Source organism: Pieris rapae, chromosome W (genome assembly GCF_905147795.1).
Source record: "Pieris rapae chromosome W, ilPieRapa1.1, whole genome shotgun sequence".
NCBI lineage: Eukaryota > Metazoa > Arthropoda > Insecta > Lepidoptera > Pieridae > Pieris > Pieris rapae.
This window is the reverse complement of record NC_059533.1, coordinates 1,024,141-1,051,967: the sequence shown is the minus strand read 5'-3', so window position 1 is coordinate 1,051,967 and position 27,827 is coordinate 1,024,141. Positions and strand designations below refer to the sequence as shown.

General features: G+C 40.4%; 1 protein-coding gene and 1 long non-coding RNA gene across 2 annotated transcripts; both read left to right on the top strand.

Annotated features, from left to right (window-relative positions):
- Positions 1 to 25,695, top strand: LOC123690431 (polypeptide N-acetylgalactosaminyltransferase 1-like; the record flags this gene model as incomplete). The annotated part of the gene is made up of 17 exons (XM_045633863.1): positions 1 to 16; positions 1,458 to 1,652; positions 2,256 to 2,456; positions 2,894 to 3,047; positions 3,918 to 4,131; positions 6,759 to 6,850; positions 7,410 to 7,537; positions 7,646 to 7,741; positions 8,193 to 8,272; positions 21,821 to 21,957; positions 22,302 to 22,472; positions 22,815 to 22,890; positions 23,208 to 23,373; positions 23,534 to 23,588; positions 23,798 to 24,023; positions 25,135 to 25,215; positions 25,645 to 25,695. Coding segments are annotated over exons 1-17 (2,139 nt in total), but the record flags the coding sequence as incomplete, so codon positions are not given.
- LOC123690480 lies at positions 25,696 to 26,942 on the top strand. Its single transcript, XR_006751100.1, has 4 exons — positions 25,696 to 25,822; positions 25,930 to 25,970; positions 26,509 to 26,585; positions 26,790 to 26,942. It is a non-coding gene; the product is annotated as an uncharacterized LOC123690480 (long non-coding RNA).
- The last annotated feature ends 885 nt before the right edge of the window (positions 26,943 to 27,827 follow it).

Below are 27,827 nucleotides of genomic sequence, written 5' to 3'. Positions count from 1 at the left end.
ATGCCATCTAGTACAGGTAATGTTCCATGCCTATTACTCAGTTTTAAGAAACTTTCTCGTCTTCCTAATCCCGTTGAAAGTTTCCCTAGTAATCCCTTGTTTTTAAATAGTTACGAATCCCTCATTTTTGATCCTAAAATAATTTTAAACTTTGGAATTGATATAAAATCCCCCCAAGCTTCCATTTCTTTTCTAGAAAAAATTTCTAAAGACTGGCAGGGATGGTTGCCGATGTATACTGATGCCTCCAAGTTTCCCAGTAATGAGTGCATCGGTGCGGCTGTATGGGTCCCTTCATACAAAACAGTTTTGAGCTATAAACTTCCTCCTTTGACCTCCGTATTTTCAGGTGAAGCTTTTGCAATTCTGGAGGCTGTTTTGTACGCTGAGTCCCATAACCTGAATAAAGTTACAATTTTTTCCGATTCTCGCAGCTGCTTACAGGCAATTCTTTCTAATCCATTTAGATCTAAAAAAAAACATATTACAATTTTAAAAATAAGAGAAGCTTTGTTTAGGTGTAGTAAAAAAGATATTCAAATTGTACTTATATGGATACCTAGTCATTGTGGTATAGCGGGTAATGAAACTGCTGACTCTTGTGCAAAAGGTGCTATTTTCTGCGGGTCTTGTCAGCACCCTAACATCTCAGCCCACGACCTAACAGCTCTTGCATACTCCCACCTTCTAAAATCCTGGACTATTGATTGGCAATCTTCTAAAGAAAAAACCGGCAAGCACTATGCCAATATTCAATATTCAATCCCTTCTTCGCCGTGGTTTTTTAAACATAAGTTTTTAAGCAAAAAGGTCACATCTTTAATCTGCCGTCTTCGTATAGGGCACGCTTGTACTCCCGTTCACTTAGCCAAAATTAAAATTAAAGACAGTTCTCTCTGTGAGTGTGGTATGGACGAAGGCTCGACAGATCATATATTTTTTAACTGTTCTCTAATTAATGACTCGTTATATGACCACCTACCTCCAAACTTCCCTCGTCCATGTAACCTTAACTCCCTTCTTTCCCTCCCATCCAGTCCTATCGTCAAAATGTTAGGGAAATTTATTTCTGCTAATAAATTAAACTTATAGGATTCTCCCCTCCATAACTTGTAGTATTATGTTAACCTCTTGTATATATGTATTAGTATATATCTATGATTGATGTAAGCTTTGTATGTGTTGTCTTTTTTCTGTGAAGTCATTTTTGTTTTGGGTAACTCTGCTTAGATTTAATTCAATCCATCAAATCTATCCTCTGATTGACACAGAAGTCGCCATTAAAAATAAAATGAATGAATGAGTGGACGCGTCGTTCACGTATTTACAAAATATGAAATTGCCGGTGAGAAAGTGACAGTGTTATTATGTGGCAAAAATTAGTTTCTTCTTAATTTTCGTTTGTTTAATACTAAGTTTGTTCGAACATTATCGTGGTGGTAAAAGAACTGTTAAAGCGCAGACTGAAGAGCAAAATGAATTTGAAAAGCAGATTCTGGAAGACGAGACCAGAATTATTCCTGATTTGGGAGAAGGTGGTGTTGCAGCACATTTGTTCGGTCATGCGAAACGACTTGGCGAACAATCTGAGAAGCAACTGGCGATCAATGTGTATTTGAGCGACCAATTCCCGTACAATCGCTCTCTAGAGGGTAAGGAACAGTTATAATATATTCAATATCCGCTTGCCGGCACAGTTCTGTTATTCACATCATCATATGCGAGTTTTCTTCTTGATTTCTTTAAATGAAATGTCTTCTATATGATTATATCCATTAGCAGTTTTTAAGATATATTATTATTAAATGAGTTCTGGTCCTTGTCAAAGAACTTAACACTGTTTTAACTGGTGAGGTTATTCATAAGTAGAGTTTGTACTATGGCTCAAAGTACTTGAATGCCTAAAACTCTGCCAACAAGACTGTATAACAAGTTAAGTAGTATTATTTTCACCCAGTAATTAAGAAAGCCGTTTAGTTTATGAGGTGGGTGGTTAACTGTGTTAGAAGAATTGGGTATCATAGTAGCCAACTAAAGTTGTTTCAATGATAATGTGCACCATAAATACAAAAGCCTTTTTATTTTGCCTTCATTGGGCAAAAAGTCTTTGTCTTGTAGGTTTGAAATAAAAACATACAAGGACTTTAAGTAGCTATCTGACAGGCAGTAATGGTACTTACCTTTGAGTTGTATGTTCCTCCTTCAAGAGTCATTTTATTTGTTATGAAGTATCAATTTTTATTATGAATTTTTAGATCATCGTAATCCTGCACGTAAGCGTGTTTTATATGATGCTGAGTTACCATCAGCATCTGTGATAATTATCTTTCACAATGAGCCATATTCAGTTGTTGTAAGAACTATATGGAGTGTTGTGAACAGTGCAAGAAGAAACCAGCCCTGGTACAGAAGGGTAAACTATGTTGATAGGCATACAGGGGCCAAAATGACAATGGGTGAGTTATTGATTATGACTTAGGCTATATCAAGATAATTATTTGTTTATAAATTAATTGGGACTACTTTATTATGTTTTAAAAACATCTTCAGCAAATAATTTACCTTTATAAATACAAAAAAATATATTATGCTCTCAGATTTTATGAGTCTCACACACCCAGAGAAGATACAGTTGATATCTAGTTATAAGTATAGTCAAAACCATTTATGATAACATTGTTTATAAGTACATACTGGTTATATTGACCAAAATTAATGGTCCCGGATAAATTTTATTCTGTTAGGTATGTACTTATAACAATGTCAGTGGCTGTTATAACTATCGGGTTTTTACAAATGTTAGTAGTTGTAAACAGCTTTCAAGGTACAATGCAAGGATTGAGACTTCTTGTTTGCACAAATAAATGTTGTTTTCTTTCTTCTATTATTTTAGGGTATCCCGGCCAAGACCCATCATCACCATTTGTAAAAGAAATAATATTAGTTGATGATAACTCAACATTGCCTGAACTAAGAGGTAAACTTAGTCATTACATACGAACCAGGATACCACCAGATCTGATCAAGATATTACGGTTGCCTGATCGGTGAGTTTATTTCATATATATTTTTTTTTTTGTAATATAATAATGAAACAGATATCTAGTTTTATTATTCAGAGGGGTCCTAGTCCCTGTGTGTTCTATCTTCTGTTCTTATGTTCATCTAGACTTCAATAATAATTTCAATCAATTAAAATGAAATTCAATTTTATATGAAAATAATGTAGGGTAGGAGTTACGCGTGCTCGTTTCGAGGGTAGTCGCAAAGCTACTATTGACGTCATGATATTCCTTGACTCAAATTGCGAAGCAATGGCCGACTGGCTTAGACCGCTACTTCAGAGGATTAAAGAGAAGCACACAGCCGTTCTAACGCCCATCATTGATATGATACATCAATCAACGTTTGAGTATGAGACGGGGAAAGATTTTGAGGTTATTTAATGAGGGTACTTTGGTTGTGTTTGGTTTTAATAGAAATCAAATTATGGTATGTAGACTAGTTTGTAATGAAAATGAGGGTAGTTTTAGAATATTTTCAAGTTTTAAAAAGCTTTGCCTTAGTTAGTTTACTATTGGAGTGTTTCATTATAAATTTGATTTTGAGAGTGGGGTAGAATATTCATAGGTTATAGAGTAGATAGCAAATGTCTGGGTAGAATTTTAACAGGAACGTCACTGCGATGACGTCATACCTTTAAATGCGGTATCGAAGTATTTTCAACTAAGCATATACAACTACAATTTCTCCATTAAGATTTTTAATCACTGGTACCTTGAAGCCAGTCAGCGATTAGGCAGGTCGAAGATTCGTTCTATGGTTTGGAGGAACAGTCTCTCACCCTTACAGTGGCACTTTAGTTTCAACGGTCTTCCTCACCTTGCCTTCGCTTCTAACGAAGTCGTTTCATACAGTGTCGGCCTAACACGAGCACGTCTCGCGGGAGCTCGTTACGCGACTGGCGATACGTTGGTCTTCTTGGACGCACATTGCGAAACGCAAACCGACTGGCTTAGGCCCTTACTCCAACGGGTCAAGGATGCCCCTCATGCTGTTGTGGTACCCATCATAGATGTGATAGAGGCGGACACGTTTTACTACAGCGTTCAAGACCCGGCCGTGTTTCAGGTTAGGTTTTGGGAACTTTTGGGGTTTATCCATCGATCGGCACGTCCTCGAATAGTAATAACGAAATAAATACGTTCGATACGCGGTATCGTTTCAGATATTTAAGTCTTATATCGATTAGGACTCGATATTTAAGTATTATATCGAAATCGTACTCTATATATGCATCATATCGTACATGAATTCAATTTAATAGAGCGAAACCTGATTAAGAGAGGAACCTATCACTTGATTTGGTTTCGACACGTTTGTTTACAAACATTTAAATTTCTTTTGCATACGTAATTTTGTACGTAGTAAATATTTATTATATTAAGGGCTTTGTACTCGATATTTGACATTTCAATACGCTTTCGATACGCGTATATCTAGTGCCGTATCGGGTATTAATCGATATATGTAACGTCTTGAGCGGTTCGCTTAAGTTTCATTTTGTACAGCACATTTTGTTGTCACGTATTTTTGGCACTTTGCACATTTCTGCCTTGATAGGCCTAAAAGGCCAACAATGCACTCTGGCATTGACAGTATATACCTAACCCTGTTCTATAAAAATAGGCGGCAAACGGGCAGAAGGTTTATCAGATGTTAAGCGATACCGCCGTCGTGGACAGCCCACTGAAGTATTTCCGAAGGGTCCTGCAATAAAAGAGCATACCAATTCCTAAAAGGCCGGCAACGCTCTCACGAGCCCTCTGGCAATGGGTGTCTGTAAGCAATAGGTATTTGCGAAACAAGTCGAGTTCAAGCACAGCAATTCATAAAAGGCCAGTTCTCTGGCATTGAGTGCCTCCTGCACGTTTGTTCCATTTAAAACTCAGTGCTCTATTTATAAAGAAAACTATATATATTTTGGTTAGCGCATTCAAAGGAGGCTCACCTGATGTTAAGTGCAGGTTAGCCAATGCTTAACCTAACATCAGGCAAGGCCTTTTCAGAATTGGTACGCTTAAAGTATTCTACCGCTTAAGCTCAAACATCAAGTCTTCCGTAGGCAAGGTCTCATGAGGGCACGAATGCGTGGCGCGCGTAAGGCGTGATGTGTTAATATTTCTGGACGCGCACTGCGAAGCCGCTCCCGATTGGATAAGGCCACTGTTGCAAAGAATCTCGCACAAACGGGACGCGGTCGTGACACCGTTGATAGATGTCATAGATCAGACCACCTTTCAACTTGAGGCCGCTGAGCAGTTTCAGGTTATATGCAATGCATGCATGCCTTAAAGTTACACTTTAGCCTTTAAACGGCAGCTTTTAATTGAACATGCGGCTTTGATGGCTTATCTGGCCCTGAAAATGGCATATTTGAACTTAAAATAGCAACTTTGGACTTTCGATTGAGCATCGGAATGCGTTTATAATATATAGCTTATTTATAATATAGCATAAATAATATAGCATGTGCCAAAAGCAGATAATTAATGCCGACAAAACAATAGCCGACAATAATTTGAGAACTGGCAGTTGATGTAATTTAAGATAGGTACATATTGATTTATTAATTGTCCACTTTTCCATGGACTTGGTTAGCCGACTTTAATACAGCCTTCACACAGGTAATGTAGAAGAGAAAATTAAATGATCATTATCAGTTAGCCTAGTTTGTTAAACTTGAACCATTGAATGAGGTTTGCTGCAATTCCTTCCTTCCTATACCTCTAACTCTAAAGAGTCGGTAATTGTCTTTATTTCTTATCTTGTAAATAGTTATGCATGCGGTGTTTGTTAAGGTTGGCAGAAAAGTTTATTATTATTTTTATTAACACTTCGTTGTATTACATAAAAGAAAAAATAATGAACATAATTTAATTAAAAGCAACTTGCTCCCTTATCGCTTTCGAGCGATTTCTTCCAGGCAACCACTGTGAGTAAAGGAAAAAAAACCACATGTAGTGAACTTTTCAGCCCACCGAATACTAACGTAGTTTTAGCTTAACGTTGGTTTAATATAATGGTTTAGACAAGATGACAGTTGATTTTAACTAAGGAAAGTGACTGAGGGTAAAGTTCATAAAAGAGCATGTGTACATCACGTATTGTATTCACAAATCAACTCAAACTTTGACTTAGTCTGTGCCAAGTGGTAAAGTGGCAAGTGGAAGAAGATCAGGCAGCAGACGCACGTCTTGGTAGAGTTGGATTCCTTTACTATTATGACACACGAATGGAGCGTCCTGAATATACCTTCTGGATACCCAAGCCCTCAAACCAATAATAAAAGATTTTAAATAAAATAAAAATGTGCCTTGTGTTGTTCATACAACACTGGCTGCTGCAAATTGACCAACAAAATGTATTGATAAAAAAAACTGCAAAACCTCTTGAATTTTAAATTAGTTTCCCCACAAGCCAAGATGCACAAACATATACGCATTGTTTTGGTCTACATAAAACTGTTTTTAAGGTAAAAAGGTACTGAATTGCCTGTCTTGAAGTGAGATATTTTATTGCAATGTTCAAGGCTCCTTTCTGAATTGTACCCTTAGTCCAGTTCCAGGGGGAGCGCTCTTGTCCATATCGAAAACATTAAAGTCTCGACTCTGAACGCTAGCCACAAATTGTATTTAATTAACTTCGTTTGTCAGCACTATGACAGTCTGTGGTATTTATTTTCGATAATTTTCTAGGTGGGAGGGTTCACTTTCATGGGCCATTTCACGTGGATTGATGTTCCCGAATGGGAGAAAAAGCTGCGCGGATCAGACATTGCCCCAACATGGTAAGGATTTGTGGACTAAGAGATTCCTTGGAAATATGTATGCAATCCAACTTAGCGAGCGAAGGTTTCCAAGATCTACCTATTTGTTTGTTTGTAATTAACGATAGTGGAGACAGAATTCAGTTGCAACGTTTTTGCTACAACTTGGTCTCACAACCTCGGCCAACTGTAAGTCTCGTAAGATTTAGATTAATAAATATGTTTTATGGTAGGATAATCACAATATCTGTTTAATTGTGTTTGGCATCTTTATCGAAAGCCGGATGACATTGAGAGCGTCCAAGTATCACTGATCATCAGGTAATCCTACTGTTCTATATATTATGTTATTGTATTTGGAAATATTGTTTACAACCAGTGGTGTTACAAATCATCCTTCTGTGCCCGATACGTCGTCTAAGGCTTCTTCATTAAGTCCACAGCCTATACGACCTCAGGGATAGAAAGAGCACGCTGATTTTTCTCTGGCCAACATTTGTAGTACTATACATAGATAATAGAATAATATTAAAACCGACGACAAATTTTGGAAATCATAGATATGTCCTTGAAATACCAGGTCTCCAACAATGGCGGGTGGTCTTTTCGCGATAAATCGTCAGTATTATTGGGAATTGGGAGCGTATGATGAGCAGATGGCTGGATGGGGTGGTGAGAACCTGGAAATGTCCTTTAGGATTTGGCAGTGTAAGTAGATTATAAATCTATTTGTATTAGCAAAATAAATTATTAAATATTTAATACGTTTTAGTATTTTTATTTTATATGTTATAAAACAGATTTATAATTTCCTAGGTGGCGGTACCCTCGAAACGATTCCGTGTTCACGGGTCGGACATGTGTTTCGATCGTTCCATCCATATGGCCTACCTGCACACACCGACACACACGGTAACTTTATATTATATAATTGTAGTATTAATAGATAATTTCAGTTGCAGTTCTTTTTGCGCAGTGTTGGAATAGTAGCTTCATTTCTCTTTCCTGAGTTGGTAGGACCCGGCTGTGCACCAATGGTCTTCTATCTGTTTAACACTCCCTGTTATGGAGGAAAACATCATGAGGAAATTGGTCTTAGACCCTAAAAATCTACGGCATGGCACATAAGGCTGAGGAGTCCCACAACAAACGTGCCAAATGTCAAAAGGCCATCAACGGGCGAGGCTTGAGGCAGCGAGTCCAGGGTGGTATTTAACATCAGGTCAGCCTCTTGCCGTTTGCCTCCTGTCATTGTCACTGATAAAGCTGATCATTCACGTTATTGTCATCTCTTTTCCGTACGTATGTGGGATAAATATGGGAATAGTGAAGGTGAGAGCGCTAATACTTAGAAATATTTCAGGAATAAACACAGCCCGAATGGCCGATGTGTGGATGGATGAATATGCCGAATTATTTTATCTCCATCGACCAGATTTGAGGGTAAGAAATATCAATAATAAAAAATTGCGATTACTACTGACCTGTCAGATCGCAACTTCCGTGTTACATGCTGTTCGGTCACTTAAGGTTCAATATTCAAATAACTACCACTATACTAATACCACATATTGTTAAATAAAATTTAAACACGTCTTCTCTATTCAACTCCTTTATTGCAACTAATGACTAAACATACCGCTCACCAAAACATATTGTTTTTAACTTAAAGCTTTACATTATATTATATTGAACTTAAACTTCTTACTTGACTTTATACAAAAATAACAATGCTTATAAAAAAAAATGTAACAATACTTGAAAAACTTCCTTTCGAATAGTGGACTGTATTAATATCATGCAGATTACATGAAATCTTTCTCTTTTGGTATATGGGGCGGGAGTTTAGACATGCTTCTGTTTATGCTAGTAACGTCGAAACGTTTACACTTCTTGAGATAAAATAATTGGATGTTGACTAACTTCAGAAATTTCTGCATTCTGCAGTCTTCCTCCTTCTTTTAATATACCATCTAGAAAAGGACACAATGTTGACAGTGAGCTTTTGGGTTTGACTTTTCTTTCTTTCTTCAAATCTTCTATGTCCTTTTGATATATTCTGTCTTGATAAAAATGAACACACCTTTGTAATGTATTTTCCATTTCTTCGGTTGTTATATGTAACTTCTTGCTTCCTTTCTTCATTCTCATACAGTACGATATAACTCTTTTCAATCTGTTTAAGGTTGAAAATCGTTCCCATATTGGTTTTTCGTCTTCCTGTAATATGTTGGTATGATAAAAACCTTCTTTTTCACTTCCTTCTTTTTCTTCTTCATAGGTCTGAGGTATAGAATAATTTCTTAAGATTTGTATTCTTTCATGTTTAAGCCATTCTGGCCCATTCCACCATAAGTCAATGTTGTTAAGTTCACTGGATTTTACTCCTCTGGAGGCAACGTCAGCTGGATTTTCATATGATTGTACGTGATTCCACTTGCTACTATTAAGATATCTTTGTATTTCTGCCACTCTGTTGGCGACGAATGTGTGCCATCTACCCGGCTGAGATTGAAGCCAAGATAACACTACCATGGAATCGGTGTACACGTAAACATTATCGATGGAAACTTTTAGTATTTCAGTGACTTCTTCCATTAATTCTGACAGCAATGCAGCAGCACACAATTCAAGTCTTGGAATAGAAAGCTGTTTTAGAGGAGCCACCTTTGTTCGAGATGCAATCATTGATACATAGATTGCATTATTTTCATCAACTACTCGCAGGTAAGCAACAGCTGCAAACGCCTTTTCTGAGGCATCTGCGAAGCCGTGAATTTGTACTTCTTTCGTGTATGATGACATATGAAACCAACGAGGCACTTTAATGTGTTGTAGAGCTGGTAAGTCATTTCTATAATCTATCCATTCTTTAACTAGCTTTTCAGGAAGTTCATCATCCCACTCAAATTTTAGAAGCCATAGCTTTTGTATAAAAGTTTTTGCTATGATGATGACAGGAGATAACCACCCAAAAGGGTCAAATAAACGGGCAATGTCAGACAGGATAGATCTTTTTGTTATAGGATAGGTAAGTAAAGGTAAGTTAACTGTTATTTTAAATGCATCTTCTCTTCGATCCCAAGTAAGTCCTAAGATTTTAATAACTTTGTCTAATTTAATTTCCAATGAATCTTCAATTTTGTTGTTTTCTTGAATGTGTTGTAGTACTTCTTCAGAATTACTTGACCACTTTTTTATTTTGAAACCGCCTTTTTCTAATGTCTCTTTAATGTCAACACATAACTTTTTTGCCTTCTCTACATCTTCATGTCCCCCCATTAAATCATCAACGTAAAATGACTCTTTTATTGCTTTCATAGCTTCAGAGTACCTAACATCACTAGAACATTCATCGTCGGCTAACCTTAATAGAGTTCTTACAGCTAGGAATGGAGCTGCAGCCGTTCCAAATGTTACAGTCGTTAATTGGTAACTTTTTAATATTTCATCTGAATTGTCTCGCCAAACGATGCATTGTAATTTTGTGTGTTCCTCGGACATCTTCACCATTCTATACATCTTCATTATATCACCGACAAAACAAATATAATGTTGTCTCCATGTGATAATTAAACTTCGAAGGTCTTGTTGTATTACAGGACCAACCAACATTGTATCGTTCAAGGAATACCCTTGAGAACCTTTTGCTGATGCATCAAAGACTACTCGAACCTTCGTAGTATCTTTGTCTTGTCTTACTACCGCATGATGAGGTAGATAAATTGTATTGCAGTCATTCTGATCTTCAAGCTCTTTCATATGACCCAAATCAATATATTCTTTTATAACTTTTGTATATTCATCTTTTAATTGTTTATCTTTATTTAATCTTTTCTCTAGATGCTGAAATCTCTTTATTGCTTGTTCTTTAGTATCTCCTACTTGCTTAATAGTATCTTCTTTACTTCGCTTTAGTGGTAGTTGTACAATATATTTACCGTCAATGTCTCTTTGGGTTGTGCTTGAGTAAATTCTTTCACATTCTTCTTCTTCTTTTGTGTATATAACTTTCTTCTTAAATAAATCTTTGTCAATTTCCCAAAAAGATTTCAGTAAATCATTGTCTTCTTTAATGTGCATACTTGTAATATTAATGTTATAGTTGGAGCATAGGGTTTTCCCAGACAGTATCCAACCAAGACTAGTCTTCTGAGCTACTAAACCGCATTCAAGACGGATTAACCCATCTTCTATTATTTTTGCAAAATCACCAGCACCCAATAATAAATCAATTCGACTTGGCATAAAACAGGTAGGGTCAGCCAACTCAATATTTAGTAAATCACTTTTATTCATAATTACTTTCTTCGCAGGTATTAATGATGAAATAGTTTTTAGAACGTAGGCTTCAGTGTAAATGTAAGTAGAATTAGCTTTAATTGATAGCTGGACTTTAGACTTAAGGCAATGCTTTTCTTCACCGATACCCGAAACTGTGCCGTTGACTTTCTCTTTCTTTAAGTTAAGAAGTTCAACGACTCTGGTTGTTACAAAAGTCGCTTCTGAACCCTGGTCAACAAGGGCACGGAGTGTATGATAGTCACCCGAGCTTGATTTCACGTGAACTAGTGCAGTAGCCAATAAAACACCTTGACTCGATTTTTCTTCGCTGGAATAATGTGATGCTACCTTTGTTTCAATATCTTGCGATGTTAATGAAGTTGTTTTTAGTGATGCAGGAGCTTCTTGTTTCGTTTTTAAATGCAGAAGAAAATTATGTTTTCGTCCACATAACTTACATGAAATGTGTCGCTTGCATTCAGTCACCTTGTGATTTGGTAGCAAGCAATTAAAACACAGGTTGTTTTTTAATGCAATATTATGTCTGTCTTCCACACTTTGCTTAATAAAATCTGTGCAATTATGAATGTAATGGTCTTTGTTACATAAGGAGCATGAGGGCTTAGTATCAACACCTTCTTTAGCCACGTAAAAACTCTTTTGTACTATTTGTCTTAGATCTTTTGAATAGTTTTGGTTAGTTGTGTTTACTAGCTCCAAAGTTCGATACTTGGATTCTAGAAAATTCTTTAGGTCTTCCCAAGTTGGTAAGTAGTCGGAGTCATCTTTGTATATATATTCTTCCCAATTTTTATGCGTATCTTGATCAAGTTTATTTACCACTACATGTATTATAATCGGACTCCAAGACTCAGTCGATATTCCTAAGTTATTTAAATTATTTAAGCACTCACTTGTTGTATCCAAAATTATTTTAATTTGATTTGATGTCTGTGTGTTGATTTTACGTAGGTTAAACAGTCTTTTTAATATGTAATTTATAATTATTCTCTTATTTCCGTAACGCTTCTTTAAAATATTCCATGCTTGGTCATAGTTATTTTCTGTTACACTAATATGTTTTAACAAGGCAGCTGCTTCGCCGGTAACACTTAACTTCAGATAGTGCAACTTTTGTACATTGGCAAGCGAATTATTATTGTGGATGAGGGTTAAAAATAAATCTTGAAAAGTTAAGAAATCTTCATAATTACCGGAAAATACGGGTAATTCGATTTGAGGCAGTTTTACACAAGATGAATTTGTTTCGGTGCTTAACCTCTGGTGGTTACTGCAACTTTCTTGGCTACCAATTACATTCTTACTTAATAAGTCCAACATATCGGCTTTAAAATACAAATACAACTCTTCATATTTATAATATTCTTCGTTTAGAAAATAGGGTAATATTCCCTTTTGTTCCTTTGGAGTGCATGACGACAAATCTTCATGTGCTACATTAAATAACCTCCAATATTCTTCAATACATTCCAGCCTCGCACGAATATATCCAGTAGTTATTCTTGACTTCGGACTTTTCTTAAAATTTACTTCGGTTTTTTTAATTTTTGAGGCTAAATCTTCTAGTTTATTTAAAAGCACCTGCTGTTCAGCACTAACTGTTGTCGTCATTATTATTTATATATATATAATGTTTATATTTTAAATATATCTTAAAACTTCAAAACGTCTTAATTCTTCACTTATTCACATTTATTCTTTCTATGCGCAAAACGACCACTCAAATGCATCAAAAACCGGTTTCTTATCTAAGGAATGCGGCCGAGCTCACTATTTTTTGTTTTGCACGTTTACTTCATCCGGCTCGATTATAGACCAAATGTTCGGTCACTTAAGGTTCAATATTCAAATAACTACCACTATACTAATACCACATATTGTTAAATAAAATTTAAACACGTCTTCTCTATTCAACTCCTTTATTGCAACTAATGACTAAACACATGCCTACGCGCATGCTATGGAGCCGTTTTTGTGGGGTGCGTTTAAAATATAATTTGTATATTCTATATACTGTTAAATGACACTTCATTCATTTATTTCAAAGGTTGGCAACACACCCTCTAGCGTCTGACTTTTTTGAAAAGTGACTCGCCTGCTTCTTTGTCTCCTGTTTCACAAAAAAATTATATTAAAACAGCCCGAGTGAGTCCTCTGGCGTTGAGTGTCCATGGGCGATATCACTTAACATCAGGTGAGCGGCTTGCAAGTTTGCCTTCACTTCTATAACAAAAATCCGCCTCGGTATGATGAATTTCAGCTTTTCACAATATTATAGTGTTCGCGTTGTCGTATATCACTATATAAAAATAATAAAACTTGTGTGATCTCAACGATGTATATCTTTTTCGTAAAAATAAACCGCGGCGTCGGCAGCGAGATGTACGTGTGTCACTTAAGAAGTCGTGGGCCGTACTGGTGGCGGAGCGCGCTGTGGAATGCGCGTGCCTCGCCCCCCGTCTGCCGCGGAGAACAATAGACACGGTCTATACGTAAAAGTTGGTAAGTGCATTTTTGTAATTTAATATATAATTTATTTTGATAATTTTATTTCAGCTACCAATGACGACGAGGACGCCACATCACTCCCCTGCCGAGACCGTTTCACGGTCGATAGTAGTCCGGAAACTTAACTAATCTTCCACTTCTAGTCTTTTTTTCAGGTAGCGGTGCATCGTGATTGGTGTGAAGCGGCAGTACGGTCATCGGTGAACGAATGGTCGTGTCGTATTCTCTGTTTTCTTTCGTAAGGTAAGCTGGTTTTATTCTGTCTATTGTTACTGTAACTTCTTTGCCTTTTATGTCTAATGAAAATGTTTTTGTATTTCTTTTCAGAACTTTATATGGGCCGGTATATGGTGATTCAAGTGATCGTTTTGCGGGACCACGGCGAAGAAAAACAAACTGTGCAGTATGTATGTCATTCGGCAAATAGAATGTTTTACTGTTGTGGTTTGATGCAGGAGTTGGGGTTAATGCTGCCATATGATTTCTCAAGCGAGCTGTATAGTCTGCTGGATTTAGGTTCTGGTCAAGCGAAGTTGAGAAAAATTGTCCCGGTAGTCGTAGTGGTTCTCCATATACTAGCTCGGCGGCTGATGCCTGCAGATCTTCTTTCCAGGCAGCTCTTATTCCTAGTAGCACTAGGGGAAGTGTTTCAGTCCACTGTGGGTTGTTGTGACAGATGATGGCTGCTTTTAGTTGGCGATGTAATCTCTCCACCATTCCATTGCATTGCGGATGGTATGAGGTGGTGGGACGATGTTCTGCGCCAATCAGGTTAGTGATGCTTTGGAAGAGTTGTGATTGAAATTGTAAGCCTCTGTCTGTTGTTACAGTTTGTGGACATCCATGACGAGATACCCAGTTGGTAATGAACGCGGAAGCACAAGTTTCTGCTGTAATATCCGCTAGTGGATAGGCATCAGGCCAACGTGTGAAGCGGTCTATTGCTGTCAGGCAGTATCTAAAGCCATTAGAGTATGGTAATGGGCCTATAATGTCCAGGTGTACGTGGGCGAAACGTTCTGATGGTACTGAAAAGGTTGTAAATGGTGCGTTCGTATGTTTGTTGACTTTACTTCGTTGGCAGTCTACACATTCCTTTGCCCAAGTTTTGCAATCGCGTCTTACTCCGGGCCACACAAATCTTTGAGCTACCATTTTAGCAGTGGTAGGGCCGCTTGGATGGCTGAGTTGGTGTATGGTTTCAAAAACGCGTTTGCGATAGGCAGGTGTTATATACGGTCTAGGCGATTTGGTGGAAAAATCGCAGTACAACTGGTTTTCAGCGATCTGCTTCAGTTGTAGTGCTGTGTTTTTGGTAAGCAAAGCTTGCAATTCAGGGTCTTGAGCCTGATCTCTTGCAAGTGCGTCGTAATTTATGGTGACAATCTCTTCTACACGTGATAGGGCGTCAGCGACGATGTTGTCTTTACCGGGAATGTATTTTAGATCGGTGGTGAATTGAGATATATAGTCAAGATAGCGGAATTGTCTTGGAGAGCACTGGCTTCTGTTTGTTGTGAAGGCGTAGGTGATGGGCTTGTGATCGGTGTAAATGCAAAAGTTTCTTGCTTCCAACATATATTTAAAGTGTTTGATACCTTCGTATATGGCCAGAAGCTCCCTATCGTATGGACTATATTTTTTTTGCGATGTCGTCAGTTTACGAGAGAAAAATCCCAAGGGTTCCCAGTTGCCTTTTCGTTTTTGTTGCAGGACAGCGCCGATGGAGTCGTCTGAAGCATCTGTGAATAAGGCTAGATCCAGGTTGATTTCAGGGTGGACAAGAAGAGTGGCTTGAGATAGGCTGCGCTTGCTTGGGTTAACTGCCCCATAACGGCCACTAAGAAACTCTTAGCGGGGAGATTCCTCGTCGGCTGGGTAGCGGCAAATATTAGTGTTGCAAAGCCAAGAGAGCTACGGTGCTTTCGATGCCTACAAGTCGGGCACGTAGCTAGCCGCTGCATGTCCGACACTGATCGTAGCCAACTATGTTTTCGCTGCGGTCAAGCAGACCATAGAGCAGCCTCCTGCAGTGCAAAACCCAAGTGCCTACTCTGCGACGAGGCCGGTAGGAAAGCGGATCACAGGCTAGGGGGAAATAGTTGCACGGCTCCCAGTGTGAAATTTTCCAGACGCCACCCCTCACTTAAAAAGAAGTCGCCCGCAAAGTCTCCGCGTAACAATGCGCGCATGGAGGTTATTTAAACCGCAGTAAATTATCATGGCCTTACGGATTCTCCAGAGCAACTTAAACCATTGCGCTGCTGCGCAAGACCTACTGTACCAGAGTCTGGCGCAGTGGAATATCAACATTGGCATTATTTCCGAGCCTTACTCAATACCCGAAAAAACGAACTGCATTGGCGACCTCGATGGTCTGGCCGCAATTATCGTTACTCCGGCAGACAGCTCGCCCTGCATTGGCCCAGTCCGAAAAGGCCACGGCTATGTGGCAGCAAAGTTGGGTAGCGACATGTGTATCGTGAGCACTTACTTCTCCCCCAATCGCTCCCTAGCTGAATTTGAGGCCTTCCTAAACGAACTGGAAACCCTGGTGCAATGGAGTCACCCGAGACATTTAGTCATCGCTGGGGATCTGAACGCGAAGTCCGCGGCCTGGGGTTCGCCGGTGACCAGGCCACGGGGAAATGCGTTGATGGATTGGGCAGCAGCGCACTGTATGGTAGTGGCTAACAAAGGCTCTGATGCTACGTGTGTTCGAGCAAATGGTGAGTCGATTGTGGATGTCACGTTCACGAGCACCCAACTCTCATGCTGTATCCAGGACTGGGAGGTCCTGACGGAGGTTGAGACGCTTTCGGACCACCGGTATATCCGTTTCTGCATCCTCCCTCCGTCGGCAAATCCTGTTCCGGTTTCGACAGAACTGGGCCCAAAATGGGCACTTAAGAGTCTGAACAAGGAGCAGGCGGAGTTGGCAACGATTGTGCAGGCCTGGTGCCCCAGCCCAGCCTCCGTAGAGCCTGAAAAAGAAGCAGAGTGGTTTCGTGGCGCACTGACGAACATCGCGGATGCTGCGATGCGAAGAAGCCGCCCTGGACCTCACCGGACCAGTGTATTCTGGTGGTCGGCAGAACTCGCCCAGTTGCGGTTTGCTTGTGTTGCAGCTCGTCGAGGCTACACGAGGACTCGCAGAAGGCGACCCATTCGCGCAGTAGAGGAACGGCAAGCATATAGCGCATACCGAACTGCAAAACTGGCGCTGCGAACAGGTATCGCCGAAGCAAAAAAGAAAGCATGGCAAGAACTGCTGGACACGCTCGAGCGGGATCCATGGGGGCGCCCGTACCAAATAGTTACAAACAAGCTACGCTCGCGAGCCCCACCCCTCACGACACACATGGAGCCGGAACTGCTCAGTACAGTGGTGACAGAACTCTTTCCTAAACGTGACGCCTCGAGCACCCCACATGATACGACTTTGGACCACGGAGAAATAGTGTCTGAAGTGTCTCCTTCGGAGCTTAAGACGGCAATAGCACGCATGTCCTCTAAGAAGACCGCACCCGGCCCCGATGGCATGCACGGACGAGTGTTGGCTCTGGCCCTCGACGCTGGTCTTGACATGCGCTTTCGAAACCTCCTCACGGAATGTCTTAAAAGGGGCCTTTTTCCGTCGACATGGAAGACAGGTCTGTTAGTTCTTCTAAAAAAGGGTGGAAAACCTCCGGAGTCACCATCAGCGTTTCGTCCTATAGTTCTTCTAGATGAAGCCGGTAAGCTTTTCGAGCGTATCATTGCCGGCCGAATTTATAACCATTTGGAAACTATAGGACCGAACATACATGAGGCTCAATTCGGTTTCCGAAAAAACAGGTCAACGATCGATGCAATTGCGCAACTGCGAGGAGTGTGCGAGGAGCAGGTGTCACGGGGCAGAGTAGTTCTAGCGGTGTCGTTAGACATTGCGAACGCCTTCAATTCCTTGCCCTGGGACTGTATCCTGGATGGCCTGCGCCACCACGGCTTACCGGCCCATATAAGAAGATGTGTAGCATCGTACCTTAACGGCCGTCGTGTCATCTTCCCGAAACAAAATAGCATAGGGAGCCACCTCATCAAGTGCGGCGTTCCACAAGGTTCGGTTCTTGGCCCACTCCTTTGGAACATAGGTTACGATAGAGTGCTGCGAGGGGAACTAGTTCCGGGAGTGTCAACGATATGCTATGCAGACGACACCCTCGTGGTCGCTATTGGACAAGATTTTAAGGAGGCGCGCCTTCGAGCGACAGCTGGAGTAGCTCGGGTGGTTTCTGAAATCAAAAAGATCGGCCTCGAGGTCGCCCTTCAGAAATCAGAAGCTATATGCTTCTACGGACACAGAAAAGCTCCACCCCAAGGCGCAGACATAATTGTCAGTGGAGTAGTCATCCGGGTTGGTACCACGCTTAAATACCTAGGGCTGATTCTCGACCCACGGTGGACTTTCAGACCACATTTCGCAGCACTTGCCCCTAAGCTCACCGCCACCGCAAACATGCTCTCGCGCATAATGCCGAACCTCGGCGGGCCGAATGGGGGGTGTCGCCACCTTTACGCAAATGCGATCCGGGCGAAAGCACTCTACGGGTGCCCAATATGGGCCGACAAACTTACCAGGCACAATCGCACGATTCTCAGGCAGTCGCAGCGAGTGATCGCAGCCAGGGTTGCGAGGGCGTACCGCACTGTGTCCTATGACGCAGTGTGTGTCATAGCCGGTACCGCACCCTGGCATCTCGACGCGGTTGCTTTTAGCGAAGTATATTGGCGGAGAGCCGAAACCAGGGAAAGAGGAAGCAACCCCACACTGGAAGAAATAAACGCTTGGCGAGCCCTGGAAGCCCAAGAAATGCTAGCAGAGTGGGAAAAGGAGCTGGCGGGAGCGACTGCCGGTAAATATACTATAGAAGCCCTCAGACCCCTGCTCCAACACTGGGTAAGGAGGCGCTGGGGCCAGCTCAGCTATCGTCTTGTGCAGATCCTGTCCGGACACGGATGTTTCGGTAGTTATCTGCACAGAGTAGTAGGGTGTGAAGAGGCACCAACCTGCCACCACTGTGCCGGAGACAGCCCGGATGACGCCCAGCACACGCTGAGAGACTGCCCAGCATGGGACGTGGAAAGGGGACCGTTGCTGGATGCACTCCAGGGCGAGGACGCAACACTTCCAAATGTATTGAAGGTTTTAGTGAGCGCGAGAAATGACGGCCCGTGGAAAATATTTTATAATTTCTGCGAGGCGGTCATGAAAATAAAAGAAGAGGCGGAAAGGACCAGGGAGCTTTGTCCCGATGCCCATCCGCGACGGCGAAGAAAACCGCAGGCCCGTCGCATAAACGCGCGACGCGCTCACCAAATTCTCGCCGCCTAAAAAGTGCCTAAGCGGGGAGCAGGGGTCCATGCGTCTAAAAGAAGGGATGATGACCCATCCCTGCAAGTACTGGACCCGATCTCCCCTAGCTATTTGTAAATGCGTATGGCCCGGTCTGTGAAAGATGCTTGCTGTGTCAAGCATCCTCACAAATCAACAATGGGCGGGAAGAGGCGGACGCAACCGCCGCATCGCGTGTTGGGAAGCGGATAAGGCTCTGCTGTTACCGCATCCCGCATAAGGCGATTGTTGGTGGCACCTTGGGGTTTTAGTGGGTATGCACAATGGCGAGTCCCACATAATCCTTCTGCACCAAGCAGTCGCGCCGCGGAAGGGTATGCGCAAAGCATTTCCCCAAGTAAAAAAAAAAAAAAAAAAAAAAAGGCTGCGCTTGCACTCATTGAAAGCTGTTACAAGGTTAGTCATATCGATAGGTGCATTTCCTTTGATGTTACCTGTTAAGGCATCGTTCAGAGGAGCCTGTATCTTTGCTGCATCAGGGATGAATTTCCGGTAGTAGTTTATCATTCCCAGGAACCGTCGGAGTTGTTTTGCTGTTTTTGGCTGTGGGTAGTTGGTAATAGCTTCCACTTTCTCTTTGAGGGGGCGTATGCCTTCAGTCGAGACGCTGTAGCCGAGGAAAGTTACGACGACCATGGGCTCTCTGATCTACGAGCTGTTCCATTTGCGTACATCTCTTCAAACTCTTTTTTCGCAATAAGCAGTCTATCTGGGGCTAAACGTCTGGGACGAGCTGCGACTGGTGGACCAGGGGTAGTACGTATATGATGCTTCGTTTGGTGCTTGGTTTCTTTTGGATTTCCAGTAGGTTTCGTTACATCTGGGTAGTTGCGAAGTAAGTCATGGAAGTCGGAGTTTCCAGCAACTGTTTTGATGGTCACCGTTTCCACAGAAATGTTGGCGCAGCGTGGCGCGTTGACGAACAAACTTGTGAGGCCGTCGATGAGGCGGTGACGACGACAGTCCACTAATAGGTTGTAGTGGCCCAAGAAGTCAACACCAATAATGGGTCGTGTGACGTCCGCAACTACGAATCTCCAGGTGAAGTCCCGGCGAAGTCCGAGGTCCAGGTGTAAGGCTATGTAGCCATACGTAGCTATGATAGTGTTGTTGGCAGCGTATAACTCATATTTAGTTTTATGACGCTGGTCTCTGGTCGCCGACTTAGGAAAAACGCAAACGTCAGATCCCGTGTCTATCAAGTACTTCAGTTTAGTTTTCTTTTCGACGATGAAGAGGCGGTCATTAGGAGTATGCGTAAGGCAGTCGTTAGCCGCCACTACAGGCTGCCGTTCGCGTTTAAAGTCTTGTAGGAACAGGGCGTGAGACATTTTATGGCGTTTTCACCGAATTTTCTGTGGTAGTAACACACGCTATTCATTTTGTTTTCCTTCCATCTTTGGGTGGAGCGAGAGTGAGATCTTGATCTGTTATACCTACGTTGTGGTGATCTGCTTGATCGGCTATTATGCATGCTCAGGGAAGCAACTTGCTTGGTTAATTCGTTAACTTGCCTGGCCAAGCTTTCTAAGGCGGTGAGGTAGTGGTCTGGAGGATTTCCAGCATGTTGGTTAGCTGAGGACGATGTAGCGGCGTAAACATTTGGTGGGGTTGGGGCTGCGATGGCTATAATTTTGTCAGCCAACTCTGCAAGTTTCTCTAGCGGCATATCCATATGCGATGCAATGATAGGTTGAATGTTATTGGGTAACCTATTGTGCCATGCTGATCTAATAAATTCGTCTGGTACCTGTGGTCCGGCCAAATGTTGTAGGTGACGAAGAAATTGTGAAGGCTTTCTAGTGCCGAGTTCTTAATTGTCTAAAAATTGCCTGATTTCTTCTTCGCGCGGTTTACTTAATCGCCTTATTAGCTCCGCTTTGAGGGTTTGGTATTTGTTGTCTTTGGGAGGACTTTCTATAATATCCGCAACTTCAATAGCGAACTGTGGGTCCAGTTGGCTAGTCGCGTTATAAAATTTAGTCGTGTCTGACGTTATTCCCGCCAAACAAAATTGGCCTTCCAATTGAGCAAACCAGAGTGCAGGTCTATTCGGTAAAAATGGTGGTATTTTAATTCCAACTTTGAAAATTTCATGTGCACCTTTTTCCATATTGTCCGTGTCCCCACCGTTATCGTCTTGCATGACAAAAGTGCTAAGACCGCGTGGCGTGTAGTTTTTTTCTTACTCTTATCACGTCGGGGTCACCAGTATAGTGTTCGCGTTGTCGTATATCACTATATAAAAATAATAAAACTTGTGTGATCTCAACGATGTATATCTTTTTCGTAAAAATAAACCGCGGCGTCGGCAGCGAGATGTACGTGTGTCACTTAAGAAGTCGTGGGCCGTACTGGTGGCGGAGCGCGCTGTGGAATGCGCGTGCCTCGCCCTCCGTCTGCCGCGGAGAACAATAGACACGGTCTATACGTAAAAGTTGGTAAGTGCATTTTTGTAATTTAATATATAATTTATTTTGATAATTTTATTTCAGCTACCAATGACGACGAGGACGCCACAATATTAGACCCAAATTCGGATACAAATTCTGGTTTTCCAGATCAGACTTACGAATCTTTGCATATGACAATGGACAATCCTTAATATTAGAAAAATCTGTCAAGGTAAAAGGTTCCCCAATAGCAATTAACAATCACATGTTGGCCATCAGAACAGGCGTACCGATCCGCATTACGTCTCTTTCTCTGAAATTCACTTGGCGCTGTGATCAAAAGAGATAAAGTACAAAGTGTTTATAGAAAATTTCTCCTTTTCCTTCTAGAACAATCCAAAAATCGGTGACGTGACACATAGAAAGGTTCTCCGGGAGAAGCTCAAATGCAAGAGCTTCGCGTGGTACCTCCAACATGTTTATAAGGATAAATTTGTGCCCGTCAGAGACGTTTTTGGATTCGGCAGGTATGGGCCATGGAGCTGAACCAATTTCTTTCTTAGGAACGAAGGAAAATATCGCGATGGAACAAAAGTGGAACGCATTAATCAATAAGAAACAAACCTAGGTCTTCTCTTTTAGAAGAGAAGGAACCGCTTTTGTTTTGTTTTCCTTAATACGAGCAGGTGTTAAACGCGGTGGAACGTCCTTCGTTAGTTTGTTTAGCCAAGGTTCTTCGACCTTAGCGATACACTGAAGCCAATACCAACGCTGCTCCTCATAAAAAGTAAAGTCCTTCTTAAATTGTACTTAATTTCCTGAGAAGGTTGTGGTCCTATGAATGGATCTTCACAAGTGGGAGTCATTACAGGTTCCGCAATCCGTCCGGTCTCTGCCTGGATAGCCTCCAACGAGAAGGCGAAGGGTCTCCTCTCGGCTCTTACCCTTGTCATAACACTCTCGAAGCCACTCAGTACTTCGCTCTTTCACTGAAAGGAGAACTCAGGGACGAGGAAAGATGTGCCGAATTGCAATATATCAGGTAAGAACTGCTCTATGTTTCATTTAGTAAACCCGGCAAAACGTTACATAAAATGGCGTCGCACTATGACGTGACATGCTTATCGACTGCACATTACGATCCCTAAATTAAAATATAAAAGTTAATATTCTAGTTTTTAAATGATTTATAGGAATTTGTAGTTAAATATCTTGCAATATTTTTTATTAAACCAATTATCTCTCGTCTCTTTCTGCCATTGTGTTTACGCTGTGAAGAAAAGAGGTACCATATTATTAATATCACCACTTACAACTGTTTACAACTGTGTCACTGTTTGGTCTCTTCTTCCAAAAGATGTTCAAATTTCAATTGTTGTTTTAGACGTGCTCCGGACGAAAATGAAGCCAGCAGTCGGCGTGTGCTCATGGTCACCTGTCACAGGAAGTTGAGGGGACAGGTGAGTTGGATTTCAGAATTCAATATGCCAGGTGAATTTTTCTGACACCTGTAAATCGCCTCAGCGATTAATTTGCAAGAATATAGTTCTACAATTAAAGTTCCAGGTGGAATTTAAAGGTATATACTATAAATACATTATTTTTAGGCCGGCAACGCACTTGCGAGCTCTCTGGCAACTTGTATGTGCGAAGTGTCCAAGCGAATATTCTTTAGGTGAAGGGTAAATTGCTGTTTTGAGATTTCTTTCAGGCACCAACTTTCTCCTTCTCATGTTGAAACTGCTCCTCGAGTTGTTCATTCTTGTCTTCTTATCAGCGATGGCGCTACCTGCCGTCCAAACAGCTTCAGCACATTGAGACTAGCCTATGTCTGACATCGCCGAGGGAAGCGGGTGGTGACGTCACGGCGGCCAAGTGTGTGTCGGGTGTGGAGCAGAAATGGTCCATAGACTATACTGTAGAGAATGACTTTAGACTTGACAGTGAGTTTAATTTTAAATTATTCATAAAAGAATTATTTCTAATTTGTTGTGTTAAATAAACATATCATTCGCTAAGTTATTTATGATTAAATAAAAATAATGAGTTCATCCCTCACAGATTAAAATTATTTTGTTATTTGATTTAAACATAAAATTGCAGATAAAGGTGAACCGAGTGAACAAGAACTTAGATTGCAGAAATTGAGAGGACAGAGGTATATATTTTATTTTTCTCGGTTATATGTCTGGCAACACTATGCCTCGGTAAGTTCCTTAAACGTATACTTAGAAATGGAATTTTTATCGAAATATTGCACTCTTCTCTATTTTTAATTAGCGCTTTTTATAAAAAATAATAAATTAAAAACACCCAAATATAAGAGAAGTCCATTATTAAAAGTTGTCAACACTGGTATTTTTACAGACGCATCTCCCGTTCTCTATTATCGGTGAACGAAACAGATCAACGCCGACACAAAAAGAGCAAAAAGAAGAGGAAGAAGGACAAGTTTATACTGAAATTAGTGAGAAGGGCGATCAGCAGCGAGGAGCATCTGGAGGTGGATATTTATTGCAAACATCGAACCCTGTACCCGAATAATAGCTTCGTGAGAGACATCGTCAGCGCACTCAACGAAAGGGATATTACTGTGAGCTTTTTCACTTCTATATTAATTCTTCTTCTTTGGCACCCAAAGAAAGAAAGCAAAGAAAAGTCATAATCAAATTAGGGTAAAAAACAGCCTTCTCCTGCGACGACCGAGTCTTGCTCCAGTTGTGCCAAGACTTTCAAGGCAACGGCGAGATTGTCATGTCTTCTGAGTCGGCAGTAGATATGGGGGTACCACAGGGTTCAATTTTTGGCCCTTTTCTCTTTCTTGTTTATATAAATGATCTACCTTTCATGGTAGAGAAAAAAACATCAGATAGTTTTTTTGTAGATGATACGTCCTTGATTTTTAAAATCAAACGACAAATATCAAATTTCCAAAATACCATTACTTCCAACCTTCTGAGTTCTACTGTGTAAGTAGGAAGTCAGAAGATTAAAGTCTCGTGTCGGACACAATCAAATGCTTTGGATAAGTCGCAGAAAACACCTAAGGGTCATGCTACTCCCAAACCTTTAACTATCTATATTACTCAACACCGGCATCGGCAGTCGAGCGACCCTTGGTAAAACCGAACTGATTATGATGTAATAATTTGTTTACGTTAAAATGACTTACAAGTTGATTTAATATAGTTTTTCAAAGATTTTACTACAAGTCGGTAGTAAGGAAATTGGTCTAAAGTTACTGGGGTCCGACACACTACCTGCCTTTAATAATGTATTAATTTACTATGTTTTATTAGATCGGGAAACATATATCGGGAATAATTTCGAACATAGGGAGTAAATTCTTCATTATGATTATATGACTTTTCAGCGTAAAGGTCATACAACCGTTGTCTACTTTTACAAATTCCCGCTGTCGCCCAATCACTAAACGATTTACACTGCGAATTAGAGACTTTCTTTGGGGTAAAAATGGTGTTGAACTCATTATTAATACAATCACTTAGATTTTTGTATTTTGTGACAACGGTAATAGAGATATGTTACCTATATTGTGTCTAAATGTCACCACGTTTTTTACCTGTTTCACCATTTTACATTTTAGCGCCACTAACTGTCCACAATGATCTGAGCTTAGAGTTTTTGTAATTGAGGTTTGCATTGCCTAGACTGCATCTGTTTAATTTTTAATGTTTTCGCAGGTGATCAACAATGGGCGTGTGTTTGAGAAACATCGAGTCACACCACTGCACACGCATACACACACACACAAACACAAAGTGGTGAGCAAAATTATGATATTAGACCATAGGAGGTAGCTTTTTCAAATGTAACATTTGGAGTGAGCTTTTTATTTCAGTTATTTACACTTAAACATATGCATATTTCTTTGTGCCCTTTTTTGGCACAGGCCTCCTCCAAATCCTGTTACTCCTGCTGCTCTTGGACTCTTCACTCTCTGCCATGTATCAGCTGTTTTCTAGGTCTATCTATATTCTAAATTGTCTTCCTTTTTGCGTATTTTGTACCTCTGTTGTTGTTCTTCTTAAAACTGTATCTTTTATTTTGTTCTTTCTTTCCTTTCATCTCTCCATCGATCTTTGACACATCGTATAAGATAGAGGGTAGTTTGTTTGTGTCCATTTGTAGGTTTCTCTTTCATATCGCTTAAAACGAAAGGGATAGCCTAGATATTTTATAATATTTTGCAGCACGAAGAAATCCAGCCGAAGGAAGTGAAACCAGATGTTCAAGATGATAAAAACGAGTGTTCCCGAGAAACCGGTTAAGACTGAACCGGGCGTGGTGCGGTTGAAGCAGGATAACGAGAAGAAGATTATAATTGAGGATTTCGTGGAGATCACGCCGAAACCCACTCTCCAGCCTAAGGTATTCTTAACTATCTCCGGCGCAGCGCCATCCCTTGGGCAAAAGTTGAAAACATATTTTAGAAAAAAATAATGGTATTCGCTCATTTTGAAATATTTTGGTTTCAGAGAAAACGAAAACATCACAAAAAAATACTGCCGATGATTAAGTAAGAATTTTTTTAATCTATATAATTTTTTTTTCTGTGTGTGTATTTAAAAACTAAAAAAAAACTTGACCGATTTTGATTAAATTTTGTTTGGGTATTCGGGTTCGTGAGTGGTGAAAACAAGAATAGCGTGAACTGAAATCGTAAATAATGTTACAAGATTTAAAAAAACAATTTTTGTTTTTTTATTAATGACATCAGAACCCTTAAATTAGTAAATTATTGCCTTAATAAACTCAAAACATTTTCAAGAACCCACCAAAACCAAGATGACATCGCAGACCCTGTGACGTAACATGCCTGTAAACACAATCAAACATTTTCTAACTGTCAAATGAGTATCTGTAATCTGTATGACAATGTATAATATATATGATTATTATGAAATAAAACAAAAATATATCTATCGACGCCATAAGAACTTTGAACCTTTCAAAGTTCTTATGGCAAGCAATTTTTACACTTAGTTATGTGTTCTAGTGTTATTTTGGCATAGTGTAGTGCAAATAATAAAATAAAGTTTAATTTACTCTTGCAGTAACGATGTGTTAAAACCAATATCGATTGAGGACTCGCCCTTAGAAGAAACAATGACGTTGCCACGGACGCATTCAGGTAGTTTTTCATCTATTATCGAATTCAAATTTAGAATATTGTTTCGAAGAAAAAATGTTGCTATTGTGTAATTCAGGTAACTTTTTTTGGGACTGTGGAAGAGGCTTTTCGACCAATTGGCGAATTTTGAAATTAGAATATATTATAAGCCCTTAATATATGAGAATTCTTCAGTACCCATTTAAACTAATGTTAATTTACCAGATCTAGAACAACCGGATGAAATTTATAAACGTTATGATGAGAGCAGTGATGAAGACAAACCGACGGACGGCGTTCGTAAAGACTTCCAGAGCGTTGATGTATACGGAACAGATCTAGGTAAAGCCTCGGAGCGAACGTCAAAATCGACGGACGTGACAGTGACAGTTTGCGGTTGAAACCGGATACCTCGTAATATTGGGGCATGGGGCATAGATTTTTACTTAATTACATGTGACCTGACCCAATTTAACATAAAATGTGTAAAAATAGTGTGTAGGTAGTTACAAAAATTGTGTGTGGGTAGGTGGAAATGTACTAAATTTGTGATTTTTATACACTAACCTCGGCTTCATACAAAGTCGGTATCGGAAGAACATTAAATTTGCCTTTTATCTGTCACCTGCGCTGTTGCGTTGCAGTGTTATAGAACCTATTTCATGTTTAAAAAATTAAGGTTTTGACCCGAGACTTACTTGAACCCATGCAAATTTCATTAAAATCGGTCCAGCGTTTTAGCCTGACTTTATGAAGTTATTGTTGTTAAGTAGTTGTTATACAAAGTATTATTTCAGTCGAACGACGGTCGTCCCGTGCGCCTGGTGATGAGATCGAATCTGACTTTCAACATCGGTGATGAATTCTTCAACTGGAAGTTGGACGCTGATGATGTCGCGTGAGTAGACCGTAAAGGTCGCAGCTCAATCGCAGTATTGCTTTAAACTCTTATTGGGTTATTTTTTTTTAGTAATCTTCTCGGCGAGTTAACAATGCCGAATAAAACCACGGAACGCACACCAACCACCAGAACTGCTCAGCTGGACTCGTCTTCCGAGAGTTCCAGCCAAGAGGAGTGAACGGGTTTTTTTTCGACAAAATATCTGTTGTATTAAACATAGGTCGTCTTGTCTCTTATCTTTGTATAGAGAATTATATTGTTGTCCTTGTCATGAATTATTCGGCCTTAAGGGTGCTCGTAAGACTGTGTAGTACTTAAAATATATATTTAATTATTATTATAGGTCGATTTGTTTATAGGCG